This window comes from Corvus hawaiiensis, chromosome 3, assembly GCF_020740725.1.
Source record: "Corvus hawaiiensis isolate bCorHaw1 chromosome 3, bCorHaw1.pri.cur, whole genome shotgun sequence".
NCBI classification, from domain to species: domain Eukaryota; kingdom Metazoa; phylum Chordata; class Aves; order Passeriformes; family Corvidae; genus Corvus; species Corvus hawaiiensis.
In genome coordinates, this window is record NC_063215.1 from 96,868,716 (window position 1) to 96,892,854 (window position 24,139).

Below are 24,139 nucleotides of genomic sequence, written 5' to 3' on the forward strand. Positions count from 1 at the left end.
TTATGAAGTTGATAAGAAGACTGGAGCACCTCCCCTACAAAGACAGGCTGAAAAAGTTGGGGCTGTTCAGCTCAGAGAAGAGAAGGCTGCGTGGAGAACTCATAGCAATCTTCCAGTATCTGAAGGGGACCTACAGGGAAGCTGGAGAGGGACTTTTTGTCAGGAACTGTAGTGATAGAACAAGAGGAAATTGATATAATTTGGAAAGAGGGTAAATTTAATTTAGATATTAGGAAGAAATTCTTTACTGTGGGGGTGGTGAGGCACTGGAACAGGTGGCCCAGAGAGGTTGTGGATGCCCCAAAGCTGGAGCTGTTCAAGGCCAGGTTGGATACAGCTTTGAGCAACCTGGTCTAGTAGGAGGTGTCCCTGCTCCTGGCAGGTGGGTTGGGACCAGATGGTCTTTAGGGTCCCTGCCAACCCTTAACATTCTATGATTCTGTGATTCTGCAGTACATATTCTAGTTCCCCCGCGTATGCCTAATTAATTTCAAACTGTGAATTAGAACAGATCATGTATTTTTCAATGGGACTGTTATAGGGCTTTACCATTTCTAGAGGCAGAGGAGGGCTGAGTATCACTCAGTTGCAAGTGTCTCCTGCCTATTGCCTTCTCCCTAGTACTGGGAGGGTGTGTTTTCAGCACGGTCACTTGAAGCAGTCTGGCATCCCTACTGCTTGTGAAGAACATGGTCTGCCTTTTTGTTTGCTCCAAAGAGAAGCAGGCTGTGTGCCATTAGTTCCTCGTTTAGTTTAAATTCCCATAGCAGGATACAACTAATGGTTTAATGGTGAAATACAGTGACATGGCATGGCCTTAATGTCATAATTATCCATAAAGAACTGGCAGAGATCTTTTAATGGTTCCAAAGAAGTCAAGAGACAAGTCATTTGTAACTCCTGCTGAATAAGTAAAACGAGCCTTAAAATTAACTTACTATATAAGTCCAGTAGTGTTTCTGCAATGCTTTCTGGTAATAAAACTTAGCAGTAGAAGAGGTTTATCCTTGACTTTAACTGGGTGTATGGTTTGGCCAAATATTGAAGAGAAGCTTTCCTGCTATCATGTGATGAGGAAGAGGAGAGGATGCTGCGCTCAGCAGGTCCCAAAGCCTACAGCAATGCACTGTTTAATCAAAGGCACAGGTCCCCTGTGGCCAATTAAACAGGTGCCCACATTAATAAGCTGCTGTTGAAGTCAGTGAGGCAAATGCTCTCACTGGAACCCTTGTCATAACAGTCCCTTGGGAATGTACAAATTCTTGGTAACTAAATAAGATTGAAGAAGGCTGGAACCAGTGGTGCCTCCCATTACACAGCTGGTTAAAGGAGAAGAGCATTTACTGCTCCCAAAGCTGGGGGCTTGGCAGAAGCCTCTTGCTCTGGGCACAAAGCAAGTGTTCTTCATCACCTCCCAGGGAGGGGATGGCTCCTGAAGTAGGAAGAGGAAAAGAAAGTGCTAGTGACAGGTAAGAGTACTTTTTACATGAGACTTTTAAATGGGTCTTTATAGGGTAATATTTCTCTGGAATAACTATTTCCTTACAAGTGACCTCCTGTCCTATCAAAGCTACGTTTAGATCATCTGCAGCTGTTATTTCCATGAATATGAGATTGCTATGTTTATCATGCAACTTTGACTTCCTCTGCATGCTGCATGCCTGTCTCTCTTGGCTGAGCCTACTTTTAATATTTCAAAGAGTTGAGCAGCTTCCAGCAGCCACCGTCTGTGAGTATTGTGGTCATCCTAAACTCATGCCAATACATTTTTAGACAGCATATGACAGTCCCGTACTTTGTGAGTTTTTCCTCATGTTAGTGTGAAATACACAAGCACGCTTATACTTAATCTTAAAAACATTTTTTTTCCAGTTTGTTCAGATAAATCTCCTTGGCTCAGCAGCAGACCCATTTGCTTGCAAGGCTGGAATTCCATGTTGTAGCCCCTTTTACTACTTAATTTTTTCTGTGTTGGTTAGCAGAAAGTTTTGCCAGGGCTGCATTTAAGAGTGTTTGTTTAGTAAAGCTCAGGCTTGATGCGTCAAGCTGGTCAAATGTCAGTTCCAAATTTGAGGGCAAAATGGTCACACAAAATATTCAAGCAATGTGTGGTGTACATTGCAAAAAAAAAAAAAATTGGTGAGCATGACTCCATGGAGTAAAGGCTGGTGCTGTATAAGGTCTCCAGAAAACAGGAGCTGCTGTACACTGTAGTTTTTATTGTAGACTACAAAAAGAATTACTGGATTTGAAGGTGTCTATCACTGCTGTATGTGTAGTGTTTATATCCCAGGTAGAAACGAGAATGCAGAGCTCAAGTCCACTCTAAGTAAGTGGTAAGCTCCAGCTGAGGACTGCATTTGGGATCACAATAGGTGGAAAATATCAGCAAACTGAAAGTAGACAATGGAGATCTTTACTAGGTAATTAATGGAAATAACTACTTTCACAGAGACAGCTCTTCAGCTCTTAAGGTTAAGGTACCAACGCAGTCATTCCTGGAGTGGATCTCAAAATGGTTTCTTCCCATTGGGTGGAATCCCTAAATTTAAGGCCTGCTCCAAACCCTCCTGAAGCTATTGGAAGGCTTCCCATAGATTTCAATTTGTAGGCAATAAGTATGACCTTTTTTAAGCTTTTAATAATAATTCCTTCACTCAAGGATAAACAAAATCTCATTCCAAATATTTAAATTTCTAAAGAAAGGCATGTAGTACTATTTTCCACAGTATTTTATAGCAACACAGGTCAGCATGGAGGAAAATGTTCACACCTGTTTTCCCATAGGATGTTCAAAGAAATCCTGTGAACTGATTCTTTTCCACAAGATAGGAACAGGAAGTGCTTACATAGGCTAATGATTAAGAAACCTGCTGGAGAGAAAGGGCGAAAGATGATGTTTTGGGAGGGGTTATTTTGTGTCAAAAAGATTCAGGTGTGAAAATCTTTTATCTTCGAGAATTCCTTGAGCGAGGGAGTATCAGTAGTCAGAAGCAGTTTCTCTTGTGTTTGATGACTGGGACTGTGTTAATGAAGCCAACCCTGTGACTGAAGATCTGCTTGCAAGGGGTTTTTGGACTGGGCCCAGTGGCTGCCATTACTTGACAGGGGCTCTGCTGGTTCCCAGGGATGGGCAGCAATGAGCTACAGCTCGCTCTGAAATAGCAGAGGCAGCTTCCTGCCCTGTGCTGCATCTTGTGGAGACTTGTGGATGCACTGGGGGAGAGTGGTATGATTGATGTTGCTGAAATTGGAGTCCTAAGTAACTCGATATTACACTCATTTGTATTATGTCACACTGATATGGAGAAGCGTTAAAATAAGTGACTTCTAAAGTGTTTGCTGATGGTGCTGCTGATTTAAGTGGGATTATAGCCCATTAAACACCCGATGTATGACTGTCTTTGGCCATTTTATGGATACAGCCTCTGGCTTTAAATATTTGAGACTTATACCCATTTGTTATGGTGAGTAATTTTTTAGACTTGTTAGAGTGGTTGAGGGAGCAGTTTTTGGTTTCTCTTGGTAAATTCTCTTCTAGGATTTGTCTTCTAGGCGAGTGTAGACCTCAGTGTAAACAGCTGACCCATGAATAGTGTCACAGGTGACAGATGACCAGGAAAAAGGGGAGTTAGCCTGCGGCAAAGACAGCAAGAATAATTTCAGGCTTTTTAGTGGCAGAAAGCACAGTTGAAGCAGCATTTCTGATGTATCTATCAGACTGAAATGGAAGAAGGCGGTGCGCAGGCGGTGCGTGCGATAGGAGAGCAGCTACCATCCCTGACTCCTAGATCCCACCTAGTTAACTCCTTGAAGCAGCACACCAGGCTGCCAAGCACCGGGTTAAAATCAGGCCGAGCCGGGAAGGACGGAACCGCCTGGCCCTTCAGCCCCGCGAGGCTCCCCGGCGAGGGCCGAGGTGTCCCCGCTTGTCCCCTCTCTCCTGCTAATTCGGTGGCATTTCGGACAGTTCAAAAGTTCACGGGGAGGCTCTGGGGAGGCGGCCGGCTGTGGAGCGGGAGCGGGGACCGCCGGCAGGTCCAGCCTCGCCGGCGGGGTTGGCCAGTGCCTTCTCCTCCCTCTCTCCCTCCTCGCTTATTTCCAGGCGAGACCTTGGTCTCCGCAGGTACCTCTCTGCCTCCCCCCGGCTCCCCTTTCATCTTTCCCCGGCCCCTGTGCAGCTTCTGCCGGCCGCCCAGCTGGGCAGCCTGCGCGGAGGGGCGCGCACCCTCGGCGGGCCGGGAGCGGCGCGGAGCGGCTGCCCACCCCCACCGGCGGGGGGCGCGGAAGGGGGCGCGGAGGGGCGGGGGGGGCGAGCAGCGGTGCGGCTGCTCGCCGCCCCACAAAAGGCACCGCCGGGCTCGGGCTGCTCCGCACGCCCCGCGCACCGGAGCGCGCACGGACACGGACACGCACACACAGGCACTCACACACACACGGACACGCTCGCACGCACTCACACACACGAGAGCGCCGCGATGTGCGATGCGCGATGCGCGACGTGAGGCACCTCGCACTACCCGGGGCCGGGGGGAGACGGCGGGATCCGCGTTGCCAGCCCGCCCGCCCCTGCCGCTCCCTCTCCTCCAGACTCATCCATCAGCCTCTTCCTCTCGGTCTGCTCCCGCCTTTCTTTTCTTTTCCTTTTTTTTTTTTTTTAAATTTTTAATTTTTTTTTAAAATTTGCTCTAACTGTATCTACCCAAGCATTGAAAAAATGCCTGCCCGTGGAGCGAGGAGAGGGCACCGGGTCGGTAAATAAGAAGTGAGTACGAGCACAATGGCGTGCCTCCCCGCTCCCAGCCCTGCGGATGCTGCATGCGCCCCTGCTTCCCCCGCACCGGACCCCGGGATGCTCCCCGCGGCGGCCCGGGGCTCCTTTGTACCTTGCCTGGCTCCTTTCCCTTCCCTTCCCGGCCCCGCTCGCGCCGCGCCCCGGCTCCGCCGCCGGCTCCTCGCCCCCGCGCCGCTCCCCGCGGCGGAGCATCCCAGCTGGCGGCAGCTTCCCGGGGGCTACCGGGGCTGCACCCCGCGGGGGCGGCGGGCGGCCCCCGGCGCATCTCACCGGCCGCGGGGAGGGGGCGGCGGGGCCAGCGGCGGAGCGGCGGTGCCCGGTGCCCGCTCCTTTGTTCGCCGCCGGCGGCCGCGGCGGTCGGCGCTGCTCCGGGAGGGCTCGGCGGCCCCGGCCGCCCGGGGGGCGCTCCCCGGCACCGGCCCTGGCGGCTCGGAGGGGCTCGGGGGCCGCCACGGGAGAGAAGGAGGCGGCGAGAAAGGGGCTCCCCCCGCCAAGGTGCGGGACGGGGGGCTGTGCCCGACCCCCGGGTGCCCGTGGGGAGGGGGCCGGAGCAGTGGGAGGCGTGACCGCGACGCGCGTGGAGTGCCTGGCGCCCACCCCGCGGGCTGTGAGGGGTGCCCCGGGTCCTCGCTCGGCCCGGTCTGGGGCTGCCACTCTCCTCCCGACCCCTTCTCCCGGAGCCGCGGTGTGTGCCGGAGCCCGGCGGGCTCCCAGGCGGTGACTCTGTCAAGTACCACCGCCTTCCCTGCAGGGACGCATCCCATCTCCGCCGTCCTGTGGGAGACTTTCCTCTAGATGTAGATCTGAGCTTTCCCACCAGCGGCTGGAAGAGCTGTCTTGGCCATTTAAAACATACTGGTTATTCAAAACAATTTAAATATAACTTGTGTGGTCACTGCCGTGGCCATCTTCCCACAGGAGACCTTTACCTGCACTTGATGTGGAGGATTTTTTTTTTAGTGTAGTTACTGGTAGTCACATGAGTTATCCAAGTACTTGATTAACACACTCCGCTGCTCTTTTCCTAACCCAAGGGGTTTCTGTAGCTGTAAATAGAAATACCTGCTCTAACAAATGCACGGCGCTTCCAGTAAGCACACATGTGTTGTAGCAGAGTTTTCTGAAAGGTGTAATCAATACACAATTAGCCCGTTAAGACCGGTATGATGAGCAATGTCTTATTTTTATGGCTGTGTCTGGGGAGTTTGGAAGTGATCATACAACTGTTCTCTGGCAGCATTTGTTGGAACATAGGACAAAATAGGTGAGACAGGGGAGGTTTTGTATTTTCTTCATACTTCTGTAACGCTGAGGTAGAACACAGCTGGAAAGCTGCTTAGCAGTGCTTGAGAGAACAGCAGACGTAAAGAACCTCTGCAGCAAAATACTACCTTGGAGTAATGTAATGAAATGCAAGGGTGTAGTGGAAATCTGCTTTTGGAAATGATTGAATATCATAAGGGGACAGACAGAAAATGTTGCAAATGTGCATATGCATGTAAAATGGATATTATTCAGAGCAACAGATCTGTTGTAAGCTATCATGGCATTAAGAGAAAGATTCAAGAGTTTAAGAATTCCATTTGGAAGCAACAGAATTCATGTAATCTCTTGGCAAGAAGTTTAGTTAACGAAATCTGAGTGGCACTGTAAACATTAACTTTCTTTTTCTGTTTTTGCCAGTGGCGGCACCTGACTTGCTGGATCCCAAATCGGCCACTCAGAACTCCAAACCAAGATTATCATTTTCTACCAAGCCTACCGTGCTTGCTTCACGGGAGGAAAGCGATTCAGCCATTAATGTTATGAAATGGAAGACAGTCTCAACAATTTTTCTGGTGGTAGTCGTGTATTTAATAATTGGAGCAACAGTATTTAAAGCCCTGGAGCAGCCTCACGAGACCTCCCAGAGAACCACCATTGTGATTCAGAAGCAGACGTTTGTATCTCAGCATTCCTGTGTGAATGCAACAGAGCTTGATGAACTGATTCAGGTAATCCATACCAAACCCCTCATCACCTTGCCTTAGAGGAACAAATTCTATATGGCAGTGTTGCAGTGATAAGGGGCAAAACCTTTATAAGCAAAGCTCTGTATTGGCTGAGCGATGTAACGTGTTAAGACCAGAAGTTGAACATTTGCATTTTCATGCAAAGCCTCATGGTTGGAAAGCTATTGCTATTTTTAGGTCTGGTATGCTTGGTAGATGGCCTTTTCACTGAAGCCTCCCATTATGCTAATTAAATGATTATTCATCAGCAATATATATAATTAATAGTTCACAAAGGAATTGGTATATTGATTGTGCCTTACAAGTTCTGTCAATATTTGAAGTGCCTAATTCTGAGGAAGAAGCTACACCATCCATTGCCTTAAAGGACTCCTAATTTACTGTGATTTTATCAAGCTAGCTTTCCTTCCAGCTGTATGTTTCTTTATATTGATTTTGTTTTAAGTACAGGAAAGTACCATGGACTTCCTACTTTGATATTAAATCTCAATTTTCTCTGCTTCTTAAAGGTACATCCACAAATGATGCACATTGGTGTGTTCCTACTAACATGACTTTACCCTTGCAGGTCACCTGCCTCAGAACCACAGGAAATATTTATTTGCAGTAGCACAGAACTAGATCGGGAGCCTTATAAATCCCCTTCCAACTTAAATCCCATCTTATGAATATCCAGTTGCACCGGAGGGAATAGCAGAGGGCTGCCAAATAACATCAGTTCTGGGCCTGGGACAATGAAACGGGAGGCTGGAGTGAACAGTCAAGAGTTGGCAAGGATTGACTCCTTCCTTAACAGTAGCCATGGGGCTGTCTGGGTCTACAGAGCCCAAGATGGGACAGGGAGAGGAGGAGAGGGTGTTGGACATCCAGACCATGGCGAGCAGGAACTCTGGATCATGCCAGATGCGTGGGCAGCAAAGATTTCTGGAGGTGTTTTTTGCCAGCAGATATGGCTGGGAGTTTAGAAGTTGAATTTACCTCTCTACACTGATCTGCCTTGAGCATCAACATGGACATGTTTTTTTTCAGTTTTAAATATAGAGTTCTGATGTGCTGAGTTATTTTTATGGTACACTACTTATGAGTTTTAAAGGTAAGCTGGGAAAATGTCTTGTATTTTGTGACTTCTCCCCTGCTTCATTGCTAAAATGTGTTCCAAAACTGCTACCCTTTAAATGCCTGTCAGACAGTTCCTGTCTCCATAAGTCTCGACCAGGCATGCCTGAGGAGATGCTGCTGATAGTGATTTAGATGCTGTGTAATAACTGTGCTCCAGTGGTTTGACCAGCAGAACGTGAGATAACCTTTCAGAGAAATATACAAGCACATTCTGATGAAAAATAACTCTTGTAGCTACTATAAATATCCTCCTATGAAATTTTTAGGTCAGATACTGTACTTGTGAAGATAAAAAAAGAAATTTTGAAGCCGTGTTATCTTACATCATCTGTGAGATGGACCTTAAGGCAAAAACTGTTGAAGTTTGCTCTGGAGTACTTAGATATTCTAGCATTTATGATTCTCTGCCCAGAAGCACAGATTGATAATAAAAAACCACTTCATCAGCATTCAACGCCCATTTGATGTTCAATGTAAAATAAATAAGTTTCAGTACAATCATCAGAGCACAGATAACCATACCAGCATTAGCTTCCATCTCCACTAATGATCTTGCCACGACCAGAAAAACACAGGCGTGTGAACCACGGGGAGGTGACACAGCCTCCCACAGCACGCAGATGAGAGAGAATTGTGGGAAGAGTTTGCTCTGCTTGCTGTTGGGTTAAATGGAAAACTTAATTTGCCCATGTTCCCTTCTCATTGTCTGTAAAGAGAACCATGAGATGGAGGTAGGAATGTGCTGTTACACTCCTTTTATAGGAGAAGAGCTGGGGCACAGGGAGCCCATTTGGGTGCCTTGCTTTACGCAGAGTAAGTGTTAGTGAATGATATCATGTTGCCTAAGGGTTGGGAAATTCTGCTTGCCCAAAGTAGAACAGGACAGCAAAGCTAAAAGAGAGTCTCAAATTCACGTTTCCAGGTCTAGGCTGCTATCTTACATGTGGGGTCATATCTGTTCCCTAGTTGCTACTTTGTCACAGAAACTAAATTAGTGAAATACATTTTGTCTCTCTGGGATTTTGTCTGACTGCTATTACAATATAATGCAGTGTTTCTTCAGTTTTCATTGGATGTCTGTATGAATAAAAATAAATAGTGTGTGTAAGGAAAAAGTAAATGTTATTTAAAAATTCACTGAAAGCTATAAAACTGAAAATTAATATGTACTAAAGTAGAAGGGAGTTGGAATGATTAGTCTTGTGTGAAGAAAATTACAGAGCTTACGGACTCCAATGTGTTCTTTAATCAAGTATTTACCTTGAGTCAAACTATAATGAAATTCATTACAACTTTTCTTTTTGAACTTAGTATTCTGGGAATCCAGAAACTGTTTTGGCTCTTTCCTGCTAGTCATTGCTCAAGGTGCTTGTCATGCCAGGCTTTTTCAATCTTCACAAACTTCTGCTCTGCAATTTAATCCTTATTCTGAAGCAGGCTTGACTGTCCCAAGACTGTCCACTGGCAGTACAATATATGGTAGGTTTTTCAGGTGAGCACGTTAGAGAGACTACTTGGAGAGCACAAATTCAGCTATAAAAAAGTACAAGTGGAAAGACAGTCCAGTTTGCCAGCACCCAGGAGTCATGGAGTTTCCAGCACCTTGGCTGAAATCTTCCTTTTGTCACAAAGATGTCTAAAACAGTGTTGTGTGTTTCAATAAATACACACAGGATAGGGATTTTTCCATTCCTGTCTTCTCCATCCTTCTCACCAGTCTCCAAAACAACAACATATACTGTTGCCAACTTTTCAGGTTTATTCCCTGGGTTTTGAGTTCCTGAAACTTTGTATTGTCACACTGATTGTGTGGCTCCTCTGAGTGTACTAGGTGAGAATTATGCTTTTATAGACATCATATATTTTATATAGATGAAAAATATGGGGCAACAGAGAGCTGCTATGCAGCCTAGAAAATGTGCAAAGTTAATGAAATAGAGTGCTCTGATGATGGCACTGAGGTAGATTCAGCTGCCTCAGAAAAAGGACCTGTGTTTTCCTCATAACTTTTCAGCCTAGTCTAGCAGTGTTGTTCCCATGCTGACAAAAAAAGGACATGGTCTTCATGACCTCCTCTGTCTCTGACTTTGCTGGTCCAGTGTTGCAAATCTCTTTCAATCTAAAGCACTTCAGTTGCTTGTTGCCTCACTGTAGCAGAATATACCTGCAATGAACCACAGCAAGGCAGGACCCTGGGAGGTATATCCAGGTACATAATTCCTCTGCTTTTTGTGAGCACTTCTATTTAGTAGCATATTAAAAATGTGCAGAAGTCATGCAGAGCATATTTATGCACCCAAGAGACCAGTTTTTCCAGGCAATTTCAGCTCCTTTTGCTGTAGCCTGAAGCCAGCATTACCAACAGCGTTAAGTGCATCACTGGATGCTGTCCCCAGTGGTGCTGAGGTGGGCAGTGCACAGCACTCAGTGGTGGTATATCTAAATTTACAACTAGAGAAATATCCCAGGAGGGAGGCTTGTGAAAGTACAAACACTACCTGGGTGAGTAATGAGAATACAACAGAGTAGCAAGCTGTGTATGGTCTGATGCTAAACTTCACTTTTTAAAAGTTTCAGTTGGAAGGTCTTGCAAGGATCTCACTTATTAACAGATGAGAAAGCCTTGGTTTGGTAAAGGTTATGTGTGATATCTAATACATTATAAAGCTGCAGAAAGAAACGTGGCCAGATTCTTTCCTACTGTTTCTTCTTTTGGAAGAAGAACACACTGCAATTCATCACGAATGATGTTTTGGTTTCTCTGTCTGTGCCTGCTCTCAACTTGGCCCTGCCATGCAACGCAAAGTAACTGTCAGGTGACAGAATAAAAGAGTAAACATAGTTCAGACTGTGTAGATTTAATGTATATGTGACAAAACATATAAACCTCGTCTTCTTTTACACTAAGGATTTTTTATGTCTTCTGTCCAACAATTTTTCCCTCTCCACTGAGCTTTTTGTTGGTAGAAGCCGATAGAAACCTGGGAGTAATCCAGCTACATGCACAAATAACAATGAGCATTAAAGAATGAAATAATTCTCTAACTGGAGCTCTTGTATCTAATTATTTCAATCTACTTCTAATTTTCTTTTAGTTTGTTGACTACTTCCTACAGCAAGCTTACCACTAAACATTTAAAATGTTAGAGACATCTTTCAAACTCAGATGAACAAAATGTATTGCCAGGAACCTAGACAAAATTCCTGCTATATTTATAGACCTGTGCATGGTAACGAATGTAAAGAGACCCTAGGTTACACTGCTGATGTTCAGGTGGCACTCATGTCCTCATGCAGTGCTGTGCAGCCACGAGACGCTTGTGTCTTCCTTCCTGACATCTCCTGGGGTTGTGTCTGGGAGCAGGTGAGCCTGACTGAATATGATATTCAGCAACATCATAAAATTGTCATTACTGTTGTTTCATACACCTCATTCCCTCTATAGGATCTTGAATATCCTGTGGAGGAAATAAGGTGTGTGAAAAACCAGTGAATTAGCTTTCTCCTTGCCCAGAACTCATGTTGTTCCTAGGACACAAGAATGCGGCCAATATTTTGTGTTATGGGATGTATTGGCAATGAGAAGCAATGGTTTGTCTCCCTGCCAAAGAAAAAACTGATTTAAAAAAAAAAAAGAGAAGAGCTTTTTGTGTAAATACCACCTAATTATATATTGCTCAGCGGTTATTTGTCTATGTTAACCTTTTAAAACCAAAATGGAAAAAAAAAATTCCTTTTAGTACCCAAGCTAGTTTTTTAATGCATTGCTTCGCATTCAAAAATGGAAAATAAGAAAAATTTCAGTTATATTATCTTAAATATCTAGAATATCCCAGCTAGCTGGTGTGAATTATTATAGTTATCTTAGTGAGTTAATTCTGAAAATTAATAAAGAGTTTTCAAGTAAAGATACAATGGAACATAAGTTAATAATAATAATAATAATAATGCTTTCTTCTTTAGCAGAAAGATCCTTCAAATATATTTATTCTGAAATGCTAACAAGTGAAAAAAATACTATTGTACTAAACAGCACAATCTTTTAATGTGTTCCAAGTGCTGTGTGTGGTAATTCCTGTCTTATATAGCCTTCATTTTGAAATCTGAACAAGTTTTCAGGGTGCTGCACCAAGCTGTCTCAGCAGTAATACTCCTGTAGGGTTTTAAATCCAGCCCCTTTCAGCATACGTGGCTTCTTCTGAAAACTGAATGCCCACAAAAACGTGCTTGCATTTAAAATAAACAGAAATAATTAATGAGCCACCAGGATTAGCTGAATTCACTTGGATCCCAAAAGTTGGTCTTCTTGAGTTCTGTGTGGGCTTGTGGCTAACGTGGGGAGAACAGCTCTCCGTGCAGGGGTCCACAGTTATGTGCCATTCCTGTTTTCATCTCACATTTGTGTCAGCTGCATTTCCCCTTTTTTTTCCATTCAGTTCTCAGATCATGAATGAGACCAAAATGGGGATTTTTTTTTTTTTTTTAATCTCCCTTGAGGACAAATGCTTTTTTTTTCTTCTTTATCTCTCTCTTGAGGGAAGCCTGATATAATTATGAATGACATGGGCGCAGTGTTTCTTTCTTCAAACCGGCATCACCAGGAAGTCATCATGGCTTATGTGACTAATTTCTTGTAAAAATATTTTACTTTAAAGTATGTATTTGCTGCAGCTTCATTTTTATAGTTGAAGGTAGGTAGCTACATTAAGTTGCACCTCTACCAGCAGCTGATTTTGTCTCTTTCACAGGCTTCTTCACATCTTGCATTGTAGCCCCAAGAAAATTATCGTGGAAAAAAATAATTTTTCAGGAATATATTGTTTGATTTCAATGAGATAAGCTCCTTGAAGCCTAAATTATGTAGAAAATTGTTAAAATAAAGTAGATGGGAAAACACAGATGCAAAGTCCTTGTTTTCAGACAAACCCCAAATTTATTTAGACAAGATTAAAATTTATTAACTAAACCAATTAAGCTCAAATAAAATTTTATTAATTCTTTGAATCACAACTTTTGTAGACATTTTCAGTCCTGTGAGCTGTAGCTTACGGGTCCTCTAAGCAGGAACTTTCTGAGGTAGTTTGAATGTACAAGTTTAAACCCTAAATATTCTTAGTCTCTCCTTTTGCATTCCTTCCAGACTCTCAAAAGAAAACAGGAACCATCACATGTCAGGATCCTAGCCTGGAAGCATCACTTATGCTTTGTAAAACTTGAAGCCTTGAAAAGATTGATAGGCCAGCATAGAAGAAATTGAGGCTGCAGTATATTTTATTTATTTATCTGAGGATCCAAAATACCATTGCATCAGTTTTTTAATGTGCCATCTGCATTTCAATTATGAAGCTTATGACAAACTGCAGATACGAGCAGCAGAGCTGCCTGTTGGTGGTGTTTTCAAGGCAATGAAAAAAGAAATGAAGGACTTTCAAAGCAGTTAAAACATGAGGCACAGGAACTGTAGTTTGAGTTGTTGGCCTGTGCATGTGTCCGTCCTTAGTATGGTGTCTGCCCATCAGGGCACTTGGCTTATGTACTCTTAACTCTAGGTGTCCTGGCAGTCCTAACTCGTACAGCAGCATCATGTGTCTCTTTTCCTCTTGCTGTGTCTGTGTCTCCTTTCTGTTTCACTCTGCTCAGAAATAAATGTTTGAATGCAGTTGTCTCCTTCCTCACCCCCCCCAATTCTACCTGAATCCCCAGATCAGAGAAATATTTATTAAATGAAAGATCTCTGTGAAAGACCTTTGATCACACCGTTACCCAGACCTTTCCTCCCCACAGACACCCACTTGCTGTGGTTGGGTCTGGATGGGTTGCAGAAGCCCCTGGGTTCTGTGTACTACTTGCTCAGGTTCCTGCTGTTCTCCCTCTTCTGATTCTGTACTCAGCTCCTGGAAGAAGGGATTTTTTTTTTGCCAAACTTTCTCTTGTCTGGGAGCATTTCCTCCAGGGACAGGACAGCTCTGTTTTCTGTAGCCATTTTCTACATATTAATTAAACCAAAAGGATTTTTGTAAAGTGGTTTTTATCCTTCATGAGCATTATTTGGGGGGAGAATAACAAATAAATTTTAATTGCCCTTGTCACTTCTTTGTTCAAGCAGATTGGTCTCAAACTTTTTTTGCTGCTTCTGGTGTTGAGACCCGTAAAGATTGCATTTCCTTCAGATGAAGAGTTTTATAGGACCTAGAACTTAGCTTAGCCTGATTGCATCTGAATGCCAGCTTTTGTCTTAGAAAGGGTGGCAGATATGACTCATTAGTAAGTCAGTTCTGCTGAACAGCTGTTTGCATAATTCTTTCAGTCTGTAATCTCAAGAAGCAAAGAAAAACCTTCTTCCCTGAACGTGTATGTGTATATACATGCATATATATGTGTATGTACACACAGAGAACTTATATACTTAGAAACCCATGGGGTTTGTAATACATATTTAGAAATAGAAATGTTTTTTTGTTACGTTTCTGCATGTTTTTAGTTTGAGTAGTTGTGAAAGAGAGTGAAAAGAGTACTTCAGTTCTTCAGCATGTGGGGTACTAGTCTCCAGTGTAGAGTATGCTCATACGTTATAAAAACCAAAAAGAAAAAACAAGGAATCACAGAACTATAATACAAATATTATTGCAATCTCTTTCAACATCAAGGCCCAAAACCGTGTGTTTTGAGGCTGGAGAGTTGTTTGCTAAGTGTTAAAAGCATCCTGGTGTGCCTTTGAACTGAGAACTATGATTTCCATTCCTTGTAAACCAAAGCTGAAATAAAAACACCGGACTTGAGCAGTAGCTGGGCCATATGAGATGTATCTTTATACATGTAAAGGGAGAGTGCCCTTGTCAAATGGCAGCAGAACTATGGCAGTTAAGGAAGAAATCCAGGCTGAAAAATAGTTTTCAGAAACTTTGAGACACATCTGACTTTTTGACATCACTTTTCAAGTGACTGCCAGGAAGTACAAGCTAACTCCTGGCAAGCTGGGTAGCGAAAGAAAGCACGCACTGGATTTTATCAGAAGCATAATTTGAGGTGCTTCTATTTTAATCTTCCGGTAGAAGAGCTGAGAGTAATGAACTGTTGTGTTACATCATTTCAGAGAATGAAGTGACTGGAAGATGGTACAAAAACATGTATTCAGAGCCTGGTGTGGAACAAGGAGATGAGCATTGGAGTGACTGGTTTGACACATACTTATTTCTGCCTGATTTCCATGTGAGACAACAGTTGACTACCAGAGGCCAGCCTTCACACTTTATAACCTCTCCTTATTTTCCTGAGTCTCTGCAGACCCACTTAGTGGATGCAGCTCTCTGGCCAGCAGGCTGGCTTTTGTCAGTCAATGCCATAGACTCCTTGCAAGGATAAAATCCCTGACCTAGAATTGTCTTCTGTCCTCAGAAAATGACGGTGCTGTTTGAAAGACTGTTTTCTCTCTCATTTTGACAGAAGAAAAGTCACAGTATTCTATGTCCTAATCTGCAAAGAAAAGTTCAGCATGGCCTCTACAGAGAGATGCCTGCATGAACACAGGAATAACACAAAACTGCACAATTTATTGACCAGGAAGCTTTTCTAAATTATATAGGAAATGTAAAACTGACATTGAATCAAAATGTGATTTGTGTTGTCACTCTCCTTTCCCCAGTGTTCTGATTTCAAGCAAAAAAAGTATGTTGTGAAAGCAATGCTTGTGTGCTTTTGGAGCTCTGGTCATGCCTGACCTCTCCACTCTGAGCTCAATCGTCTCTGCCTCTTTTCTCTGATACTCTGCTAAAGCTTGTTCCCGAATGTGGCTGCAAAGCCAAGTAGCTGGGATGTGTGGGTGTAGTGCAAGTGAGGACTTGATCTCAGACACGCTTCACGTCTATCCTGAGATACAGTACAGAGGCAGTCTAAGAATTCACCTAATTCAAAAAATAGGAATTTTCTAAAATTTTTAAATCTTTCAAAATTTTGTCTCAATTCTCTTCACTATCAAAAAAAAAGGGCCTGATTTTTTTTCACCATTATGAAGATCGTTAAAGAAGAAAAACATATTACTACAAGTATAACCATATTCTATTATTTTAAAAATCATTGTGCAGAGAAGCCTTAATTGGGTGCCATGTTCTGGGTGACCCACCCTCTGCTCAGTCCTCAGTCACCTCATATGAAACAAGTACTAGGCAAAGCTCTGGAAGAAGGTAATGCAAGCAAAATAATCTGCATAATTTAAGAATTTAATCTGTCCACATCCCTGTTCTAATGTTGACTGGTTCTGTACTGTTGAAGCAAACTGATTTTTAAACCAATTCATTTTGTATATGGAATAAAAACCTAGAAAAATTGCCACTGAGTAGGTCAGTTAACTTTAATACTGGAAAATAATTTTGATAAGTCAAGAAGTTCCCATGTTAAGACCACACAAAGTGTTTAAGCGCTGCACGGTATGATGACTGTGCAGATTATATAGAATTTTCATAATTCTGCCTTTAGATTCAAAATGCACAGAGTTACTGTCACTAATGTGTCAGTCAGGATAAGCCAAAGATCTCAAGTGACAGAAAGAATTGAGGGAGGGAGGGAGGGAGGGAGGAAGGAAGGAAGGAAGGAAGGAAGGAAGGAAGGAAGGAAGGAAGGAAGGAAGGAAGGAAGGAAGGAAGGAAGGAAGGAAGGAAGGAAGGAAGTCAGTCAAACTCATGACAAATGAAGTTTGCTGTATTAGTAAGGCGTCGGTCAAAAAAAGAGGCTGACGACCAAGAATTAAGGTGTCAGAGAACTGAATGTGACAGCTGTGACAGTGAGCAATAAGCCTGCTACTTGAGGGCTAAGGCTGACATGCTGGCCCTCAGTGAAGTTAGTGGAGCCTTGGTTTTTATTCCGGGCTAGTGAAGTGTTAATATCCAATCCTCCAGGTAGGTTTGTATGGTGGACATAGGGCAGGAAATTACCCTGAAATTAGTGCCCTGAAATGTACAAGTATTAGGAGATATGCAATAAATTATTTTCTTCTAAAATTTTTCTTGGGAATAGTCTTGGATGAGGATCTTCTTAGCTAAAGAAGGCTAAAACTGACCACACTAAGAAGAAAAGTCATCCTCTGATCCAAAGAACTGAAAATGCAGTCACCCTTCCTGAAAAATCTGCAAGCAACATTCAAAGACATTATGAGACAGTAGTATAGACCTCAGTAAAGCAATAACCTTACCCACCTGTCACCCTTGTTAGTCAGGAGGACTCTTCCAGATGACTCTGAAGGAATAAAATGCAGCAGCTTTATTAGTATCTATGTCTGGCTTCTCCCAATATGGTCACAGCCCAGGAGAAAGCATAACATTTGTGTGTTTGAAAACAACAGCCCAGTGATGATGAGGTCATCATCTAACCCTTTATGACTAAAACTGTGCTTAAAACAATCCATAAATTTACAAATGTGAATCAGTAAATATACAAAGAAAGTCAATGAGAAATACTGGCAATAAAAACCCCCAACTTATATGTGATATACAACAGATTTGTTTAAAAAGGTGAATATTTTGTTTAATAAGAAAACATCTTTAATTTGGAAAGAAAGAGAAAGCTGAGGGGTCTGTAAGATCATTAATTTCTTGAAGGAGACAAATTAGAAATTGCTATTCAAGTGTTCCTCATAACATAAGAACTTACAAAATTACTTTGAAGTACATACAAACTCTCAGAAGGGAAATGCTTTTTAAATGATCCACAAGTAATTTGCAGATCTCACTGCCACAGAATGACTTGGCTCCTAAAATACAAGTGAGCTCCAAAAGAAGTTAGAGAAATTAATGGTAAAGCAATTCACCCAAGCCAATCTGAACACCATGATGCAGATGCAGCCTCCTACTCAGAAAGTCCCTAAAAGTGTGCATAGTCAGAACTTAGGAGGCTGTACGAAAAGGAAGCATCTCTGAAAGCAGCCCTGATTATTTTCCTGATTAGCAGTTGGATAAAATCAGACACATAATAATAGCAGCTAATTGTCTTTTGTAGCCATCTGTTGTGCTTTGGGCAGTTTTGGGTTAAGTTGTATTATTTTTTTCCTGGAAAAATATAGGTATGGTAGATGAAGTCAGGAAATGCATAGCTGTAGTGGGTCTTTGAGCAGTTTAGATTGGAACACCTTTCGTATAAAAGGCCTTGAGGTACGTACGGCTTCAAAAATGTGCAGTGATGATAAAAGCCCTGAAAACATTTTGCATCTGGATTTGTATAAAATTTGGTCTTGCTAGACTGCTTAAATAGGTGCATTGCTCTGGGTAGCGCCGTCATCCAATGCAAGAAACTGTAATGGAACAAGAATGGTTCCAAAAAATTACATTGATCCCATGCTCTATCATATGATGTCCTCACTGCAGGGCGTGTTCCCATGTGCAGGTACCAGGACTTGTGACGGCCCTTTTCAGTCCCTTGAAATGTGACAGTGCTCAGGCTGTACTCAGCATGCTCTGTATAATGCAGCACACTGGGCTTTGTAAATCAAAGGAATATCTGTGTTGTGTAAATTATAAAATCAATTCAATGGAGGGTTTTCACTCTCCTTAGTCTGATGTGTCCCTTCTTACACAGATGGAAACACCTGTCAGTACCAGTGCTGCTGTATTTGCTCCTGCCAAGTTGTACATCTTGTACAAATGCAGAAGAAGATTTATCCTTCCAATACAAAGGAAAATTAAACTCTCTCTTCCCCCTCACTTCTCCCATCCTTTTTCCTTTCTCAGTAGGATTGAGAATTACACTTCTTCGATGTGTGCCTGTTATTAAAAAAAAAAAAAGCCCAAAAAAAAGTTAAAGTGAAAGCTGTTAAAAGTCTGTGTAAAAATACCTCAGCTGGCTTTCTGTTGACAACCCTGGATGGTGGAAATTGTTTAGGTTTGGCAGCAAGATCCCTGTGGCTGCAGAGGGGCAGCAGTGGACTTCAAAATGGTTACTTTGTGCATCTGAGCTTTGAAAATGGCCAACTGGAAATGTTGGATTTAAGTTGGATTTAATGTTGGATTTAATGTTGGATTTAAGTCCCACAATAAAAAAATAGATGTCCTAGTTAATCCAGCATTCATTACTTCATAATTTCTGTCCAGAACAACAGTGCGGGAATTGTTTAGTAACACAAATGTTCTAATTTGCAAATTATCAACGTATTTTGGGACTAAAAAAAATTATTGCTACTGTACAACACTGTTCCTCTGCAACAGACTGCTCAAATGGAAGATGGTTCTGGTCTGTCCTATCACTGAATATATTTATGTACCTAATGATTGTTGGACGTCTTGCCAGACAGGAACTATTAGTTAGTTAAAACGCTCATTTTCATTTTGTGGTATTGCTTCCTCTGTTGTTCTTTTGTTAGACACCAGTAATTTTTATAAGGATCATGATTAGAAATAAATCATGTTTTAAAGTTTTAAAGTTCCAGAATGAAATGCAGACTTATATTCTTTGAAATATTTATTGCAAGTCTAAAAATACTTTTTCCTGGTGTGTATTGTTTAACTCAAATACCAGTATATATCTGCAATCGTGATATAACAAAACAGGAATACATTTTGTAATAAGAATTTACAGTAGGTGACACTGCTGTAAGAGGAAACCTTTATTATTTCTTGAGACTATGAAAATGTCACTAGTGGCAAGCTTGTTGATTTTAGTTGCTAGAACTGAATTTTTTGAGAACATTTCTGAAGTACATAGTTGTATGGACATACATGTTTGATATTTGACTGATTTTTTTGTTGCTAGAGTGAAAGTTTTATAATTGTATGTGTAATTTTTTAAGTTATTGAATTATCTGTTATACAAAAGTGTTTTCTTTAATTGGAATTAATCTGATACAGAAGAGTGCATGGGCATTTTCTCTTGGTGTTTTTAAATGACTGTTTTTAAGAAGTCCATTTGCTTTCCTAACACAACACAGGAACATTGTGGGAAACTCTTATCATAAATTTTGTCTAATGCATGTTTTTCTTCACCAAACACTTGCAGCAGTAAAAATACCTGTATTTGCCTTCTAACTAAGATAGTGATGTAACAGATATTGTGGATTTTGCATTCTCCCTAATGATCTGGACTTTACAGCTCTTCTGAATTGCCTGGAGTGGCTGCTGAAGAATAAATTGTAGCCTGACTGAGTGATAAAGCTCAAGCAGATCAACACAAATCGTTTTCTGGTTTAATGCTTGGATCAAATAAGTGATGTAATCAATTTACTGTGTGATGTATACGAATAAAATTGCTTCATGAATATTGACAAAAATCTTTTTAAACTTGCAGCAAGTAGTGGCAGCAATAAATGCAGGAATCATACCTTTAGGAAACACATCTGCTCAGATCAGTCACTGGGACTTGGGAAGTTCCTTCTTCTTTGCTGGCACTGTTATTACCACCATAGGTAGGACACAGCTTATTATCTTTTTATGGTCAATGAGCTGAAACTCTTTTGATTTCCAGTGTTTGCATATATTTGTTAATGGTAAATCTTCCAAATCTTCTGTTTTAAGTAGAGAGTTACTTTCCAGCTGCATGACAGAAATAAGGAGCCCTTGCTGAGTGATTTTTCTGTAGAAAAAAAATGTTTCTGTATATTTCTGTCAGGTGACTGGAAGAGGTTGTGGAAACATTTTCTGGGGGGAATTTGGTCAACTGTACAGTCACAAGTGTTAAATAGGGCATGATTTAAAGCACATGTGCAGTAAACCTTGACTGAGATGTATGGAATTTAAAGTCTGTGCTCTCCTGTTTGGTATTGTTATTTTCTCTAAATTCTGAAAGAGCCACTGTCCCTCTGAGCAGGTGTAAAAAGAAGCAGCTTTTGATATTTCAGTTTCTTCCCTTTGACTACAATACTGTACAAATGGTATGCAGTTAAAAAATGTAATGTAGCTCATGGCTCACAAAGGGGCATTCACCAAGATAGATGGAAATTTGAAGATGAAATCATGAGAAAAAAAAAAAGAGAAATGCATTACGAGAGTAATGTATAAGGAATTGTAGCATGGTTGCAATAATTACCACTATTGTGATGGAAGAGGATGTTCTTTTCAAGGGTTGTCTGTACCTTTTTTCTTTCATTATATAGAAGTGCATAAGTAGCGTAATTTTTGTGTTTGAATATATACGTCTGTATGTGTATGTATAAATATTATGCCTGTAGAATGTTTTTCCATGTCTAGAGTAACTGAAACACAGATTTAGTGAAAACAACCACTGAAACTCTTACCTCCTTGATTTGTAGCAAACTTACTGATTTTACAGTAGCACCTCCTCACAGTGATAAAAAGCCCCAAGTATTGAAAAATCTAATTAAAGTTAAAGATTATAACCAAAAAAAGCAAGAACTTTGAAAGGATAGTTTTGTGATCAGTCTTACGTTATCCTCTTTGGACAACACTAAAATTTATGTTGTAAGCATCTATGGTCCTGTAGAAAGCGCATAATAGTTGTTTACCTTCCCAATAAGGATAAAAGTTAACATATGAAAAGGAATTAAAAGTTCAAAAATTATTTAAAAGCAGTGGAACATTTTATCTCACTATCTTTTTTCCAAGTAAAACTAAGGTTTTTCTAAATCAAAGTGTTTCCTGATTTAATCTATTGACCTGATTCTATCAAAACGTGTGTGAGTCCGGCGTAGAAGAGAGCAGGGAATCTGCAAAGGCATCCAGGCCTGTGATCCACTGTTCCCAAGAGGCAAGATAACCCAATAGGAAATGCATTTGAAAATTAGTATTTCAGGTCATTTCTGCAAACCAGAGTTGTCAGAAGCAGGTCACACTAGGCAACAGTAAATATTTGTTTCGGGTTTTGTGATAGCAACATGAGAAAAAATGGATGAAGAAAGTCTCCCATAAAATATTTTGGGTTTGGAGTGACTGGGTTTCTTTCATCAGGGACCCTTTGTGATGGGAAACTCCCAGTCAGTTGCACTTTTGAGCTTTTCTCAGGATCCAAGGACAAGAAGCTTATATGAAAGCTGTAGTGGTTGGCGTTGTCTTAATGCTGTGAACCATGGTTCACAGGGCTTGTGGTGTGACAGAAGGTGGGGCTGTGGTGAAAAGCACTTGGAAAAGCAAATTACCTGGGAAAATGGTGGCAAACAGAACAGCTGGGTGTGCTTTCCCTTATTCTTTGTGTTATTATGTGCCAGCAAGTGATTTTGTGCTCAGAACAGTACCTTATTGTATATGAGTAACTTTTTGAAAGTGAAGGCATTCCTTCCAGTTAGGGGCCATATGGTAACAATAATTCAATTTCTCAAGAGAGTGAAAATGTGGCTTATGAGCATCTCCAGAGATTTGCCACAGGTTTCAGATAAATGCTACAGATATCTTCTGTGGACAAAGACAAGACCTTATAAATTCATAGAACAACTTTACAGAAATAATTTGCAAACGAGGTTTGATAAATATGAATAAAATTTGTAAATATTTTGTCCTTTAGTCTGTATACCTTAAGAAGTACTTGCAGATGAGAAAAGGGATTACTACCTTTAGAGGCAGTGATAGCTTTCCAGTGTCGCAGCAGATTTTGTAGCTTTCCAAACCTCTTATTTTACCATATCACTTAGCCCACACTCTTCTTGGTGATATCTCGGCATCTAAGACATTCAAATGGAACTGGTGGTCTATGAATAGAATGTCTCAAACCTTTCTTTAATGAAAGCAAAGCCTTTCTTTATCAGCAGTAGCACTTGCACCCCACAAATATTTGGTTTCTGGGGAGAGAGGATAATAAATAAAGCCTTTAGCATCTGCCTAAGCAATAAGTTATTGTCTTGCAATTACTGTTATTTTTGTATCCCAGTAGTGTCGAACATCGACATGAAAAATATTGACTGTCTGTTTTGGTGGCTGCTGGCAGCAGACTAGAGCCATCTTCTGGATCTCCTGTAGGTTTCTGAAAGGCACTCTGGTGGTGCCATTACATCTGTAGAGTTCCAAAGCCAGCTCACAAAAGCAGAGGCAACACTACAGAAAATGTGGCTTAGTATTTATGTAACATTTTTTGAAGTCTGTTATAATCCTTCATGCTACCTAATAAATATTACAGTGCATAATATAAAACGAGCAAAATCAGTTTGAATGGAATATGATGTGATACTGCTACTAGATCTTTTCTAAAAAGTGGATTTAGTTGAGAGTCATAATCAAACAATTTCACAAGGATTCTTTAGAACAGATCCTTGGGTTTAGCTTTGCATTTACTACTGTGCTACAGCACAGAACTTGTTTCAGGAAGGGTTGTAGCTTTGACTGGCTCAGTTGGGTGTTCTTGCTTGTGAATATGTTTCCAGAACAAATATACCTCATCTCAACAAAGAAACGTGAAATTACATGATTATTAGTCTGTGCATATAGAATGGTTTCAGACAGTCTCTAAGAGGGAAAAGGGTAGCAGAGTGAAATAGTAATATGAAATTATCTATGAAAAATATTGTTGCATTGTTCCCTGGGATACTGTGCATACTGCAAAGTACAAAAGAACCTCTTTTTTGTCTACCTGAAAATGTCATTATCCAGTCAGTCCTCTTCTAAGATAACATGACCAAAGAAAAGAAAAAAAGAGGGTTGAGGAGAAAAGCAAGAAAAATGGTAACTTAATCATAAAGCTGGAGATAGTGCTGAGGAGGAGGGAAAAATAACCTTTAGGTCTCCTCTTTTTATTCTGAGAGCTTGTTGCTGGCACTGTGCATGATTTGTAACCTCTGGATCATTTCCTTCAATAGGTAGCTGAACTCAGAAATGGGCCGACAGACATAACCTGGACATATCCCACTTACCCCCAGCCTTATATTTTAGGGGCGGGGAAGGTTTTACATTGGCAGCAGGGTAGAAAAGCAGACCTGTCATCTTGAAGCTTGAGACCTGTATCTAGAGAAATGAAAAAACAAAGAAGACATGCCAAGGCCTTGAGCTCAGCAGTTGTTTTCCCAAATGTCTGGCTTCTCAGTACATAAAAAACATAGAGTCCTCTGTAATAGCAGAAACTGTATTACAAGAACCTCTACTAGTCTGCTATGGATCTTCAGCTAAAAGAGATGAATTATTTCCACTGTTATTCCAGCCAGCCTGTAATGATTTTTTCAAGCACTGCAAGGTAGACATATGGGAAGAGTATTTATTCAGCCTCTTGGAAGATGGAGTGTCTTGGATGGCAGTTGGGAGTGCCAGCAACCTTGCTGATAGCTGTGGTTTGCCAGAGTCCATCCTTTCAAACAGAGCTC

General features: G+C 41.6%; 1 protein-coding gene across 6 annotated transcripts in view; it reads left to right on the plus strand.

The window, feature by feature from the left end:
• KCNK2 (potassium two pore domain channel subfamily K member 2) overlaps positions 1-24,139 on the plus strand; it is a 128,740-nt gene that overhangs the window by 46,753 nt on the left and 57,848 nt on the right. For 4 of the 6 annotated variants that reach the window (XM_048298413.1, XM_048298414.1, XM_048298415.1 and 1 more), the window contains 2 exons: positions 6,479-6,789; positions 20,191-20,308. In XM_048298413.1, coding sequence (XP_048154370.1) covers positions 6,479-6,789; positions 20,191-20,308 — 429 coding nt within the window. Of the gene's footprint in view, positions 1-4,041; positions 4,127-4,315; positions 4,766-6,478; positions 6,790-20,190; positions 20,309-24,139 lie in introns of those variants that run through there. The other 2 variants (XM_048298418.1, XM_048298417.1) reach the window with 2 other exon arrangements.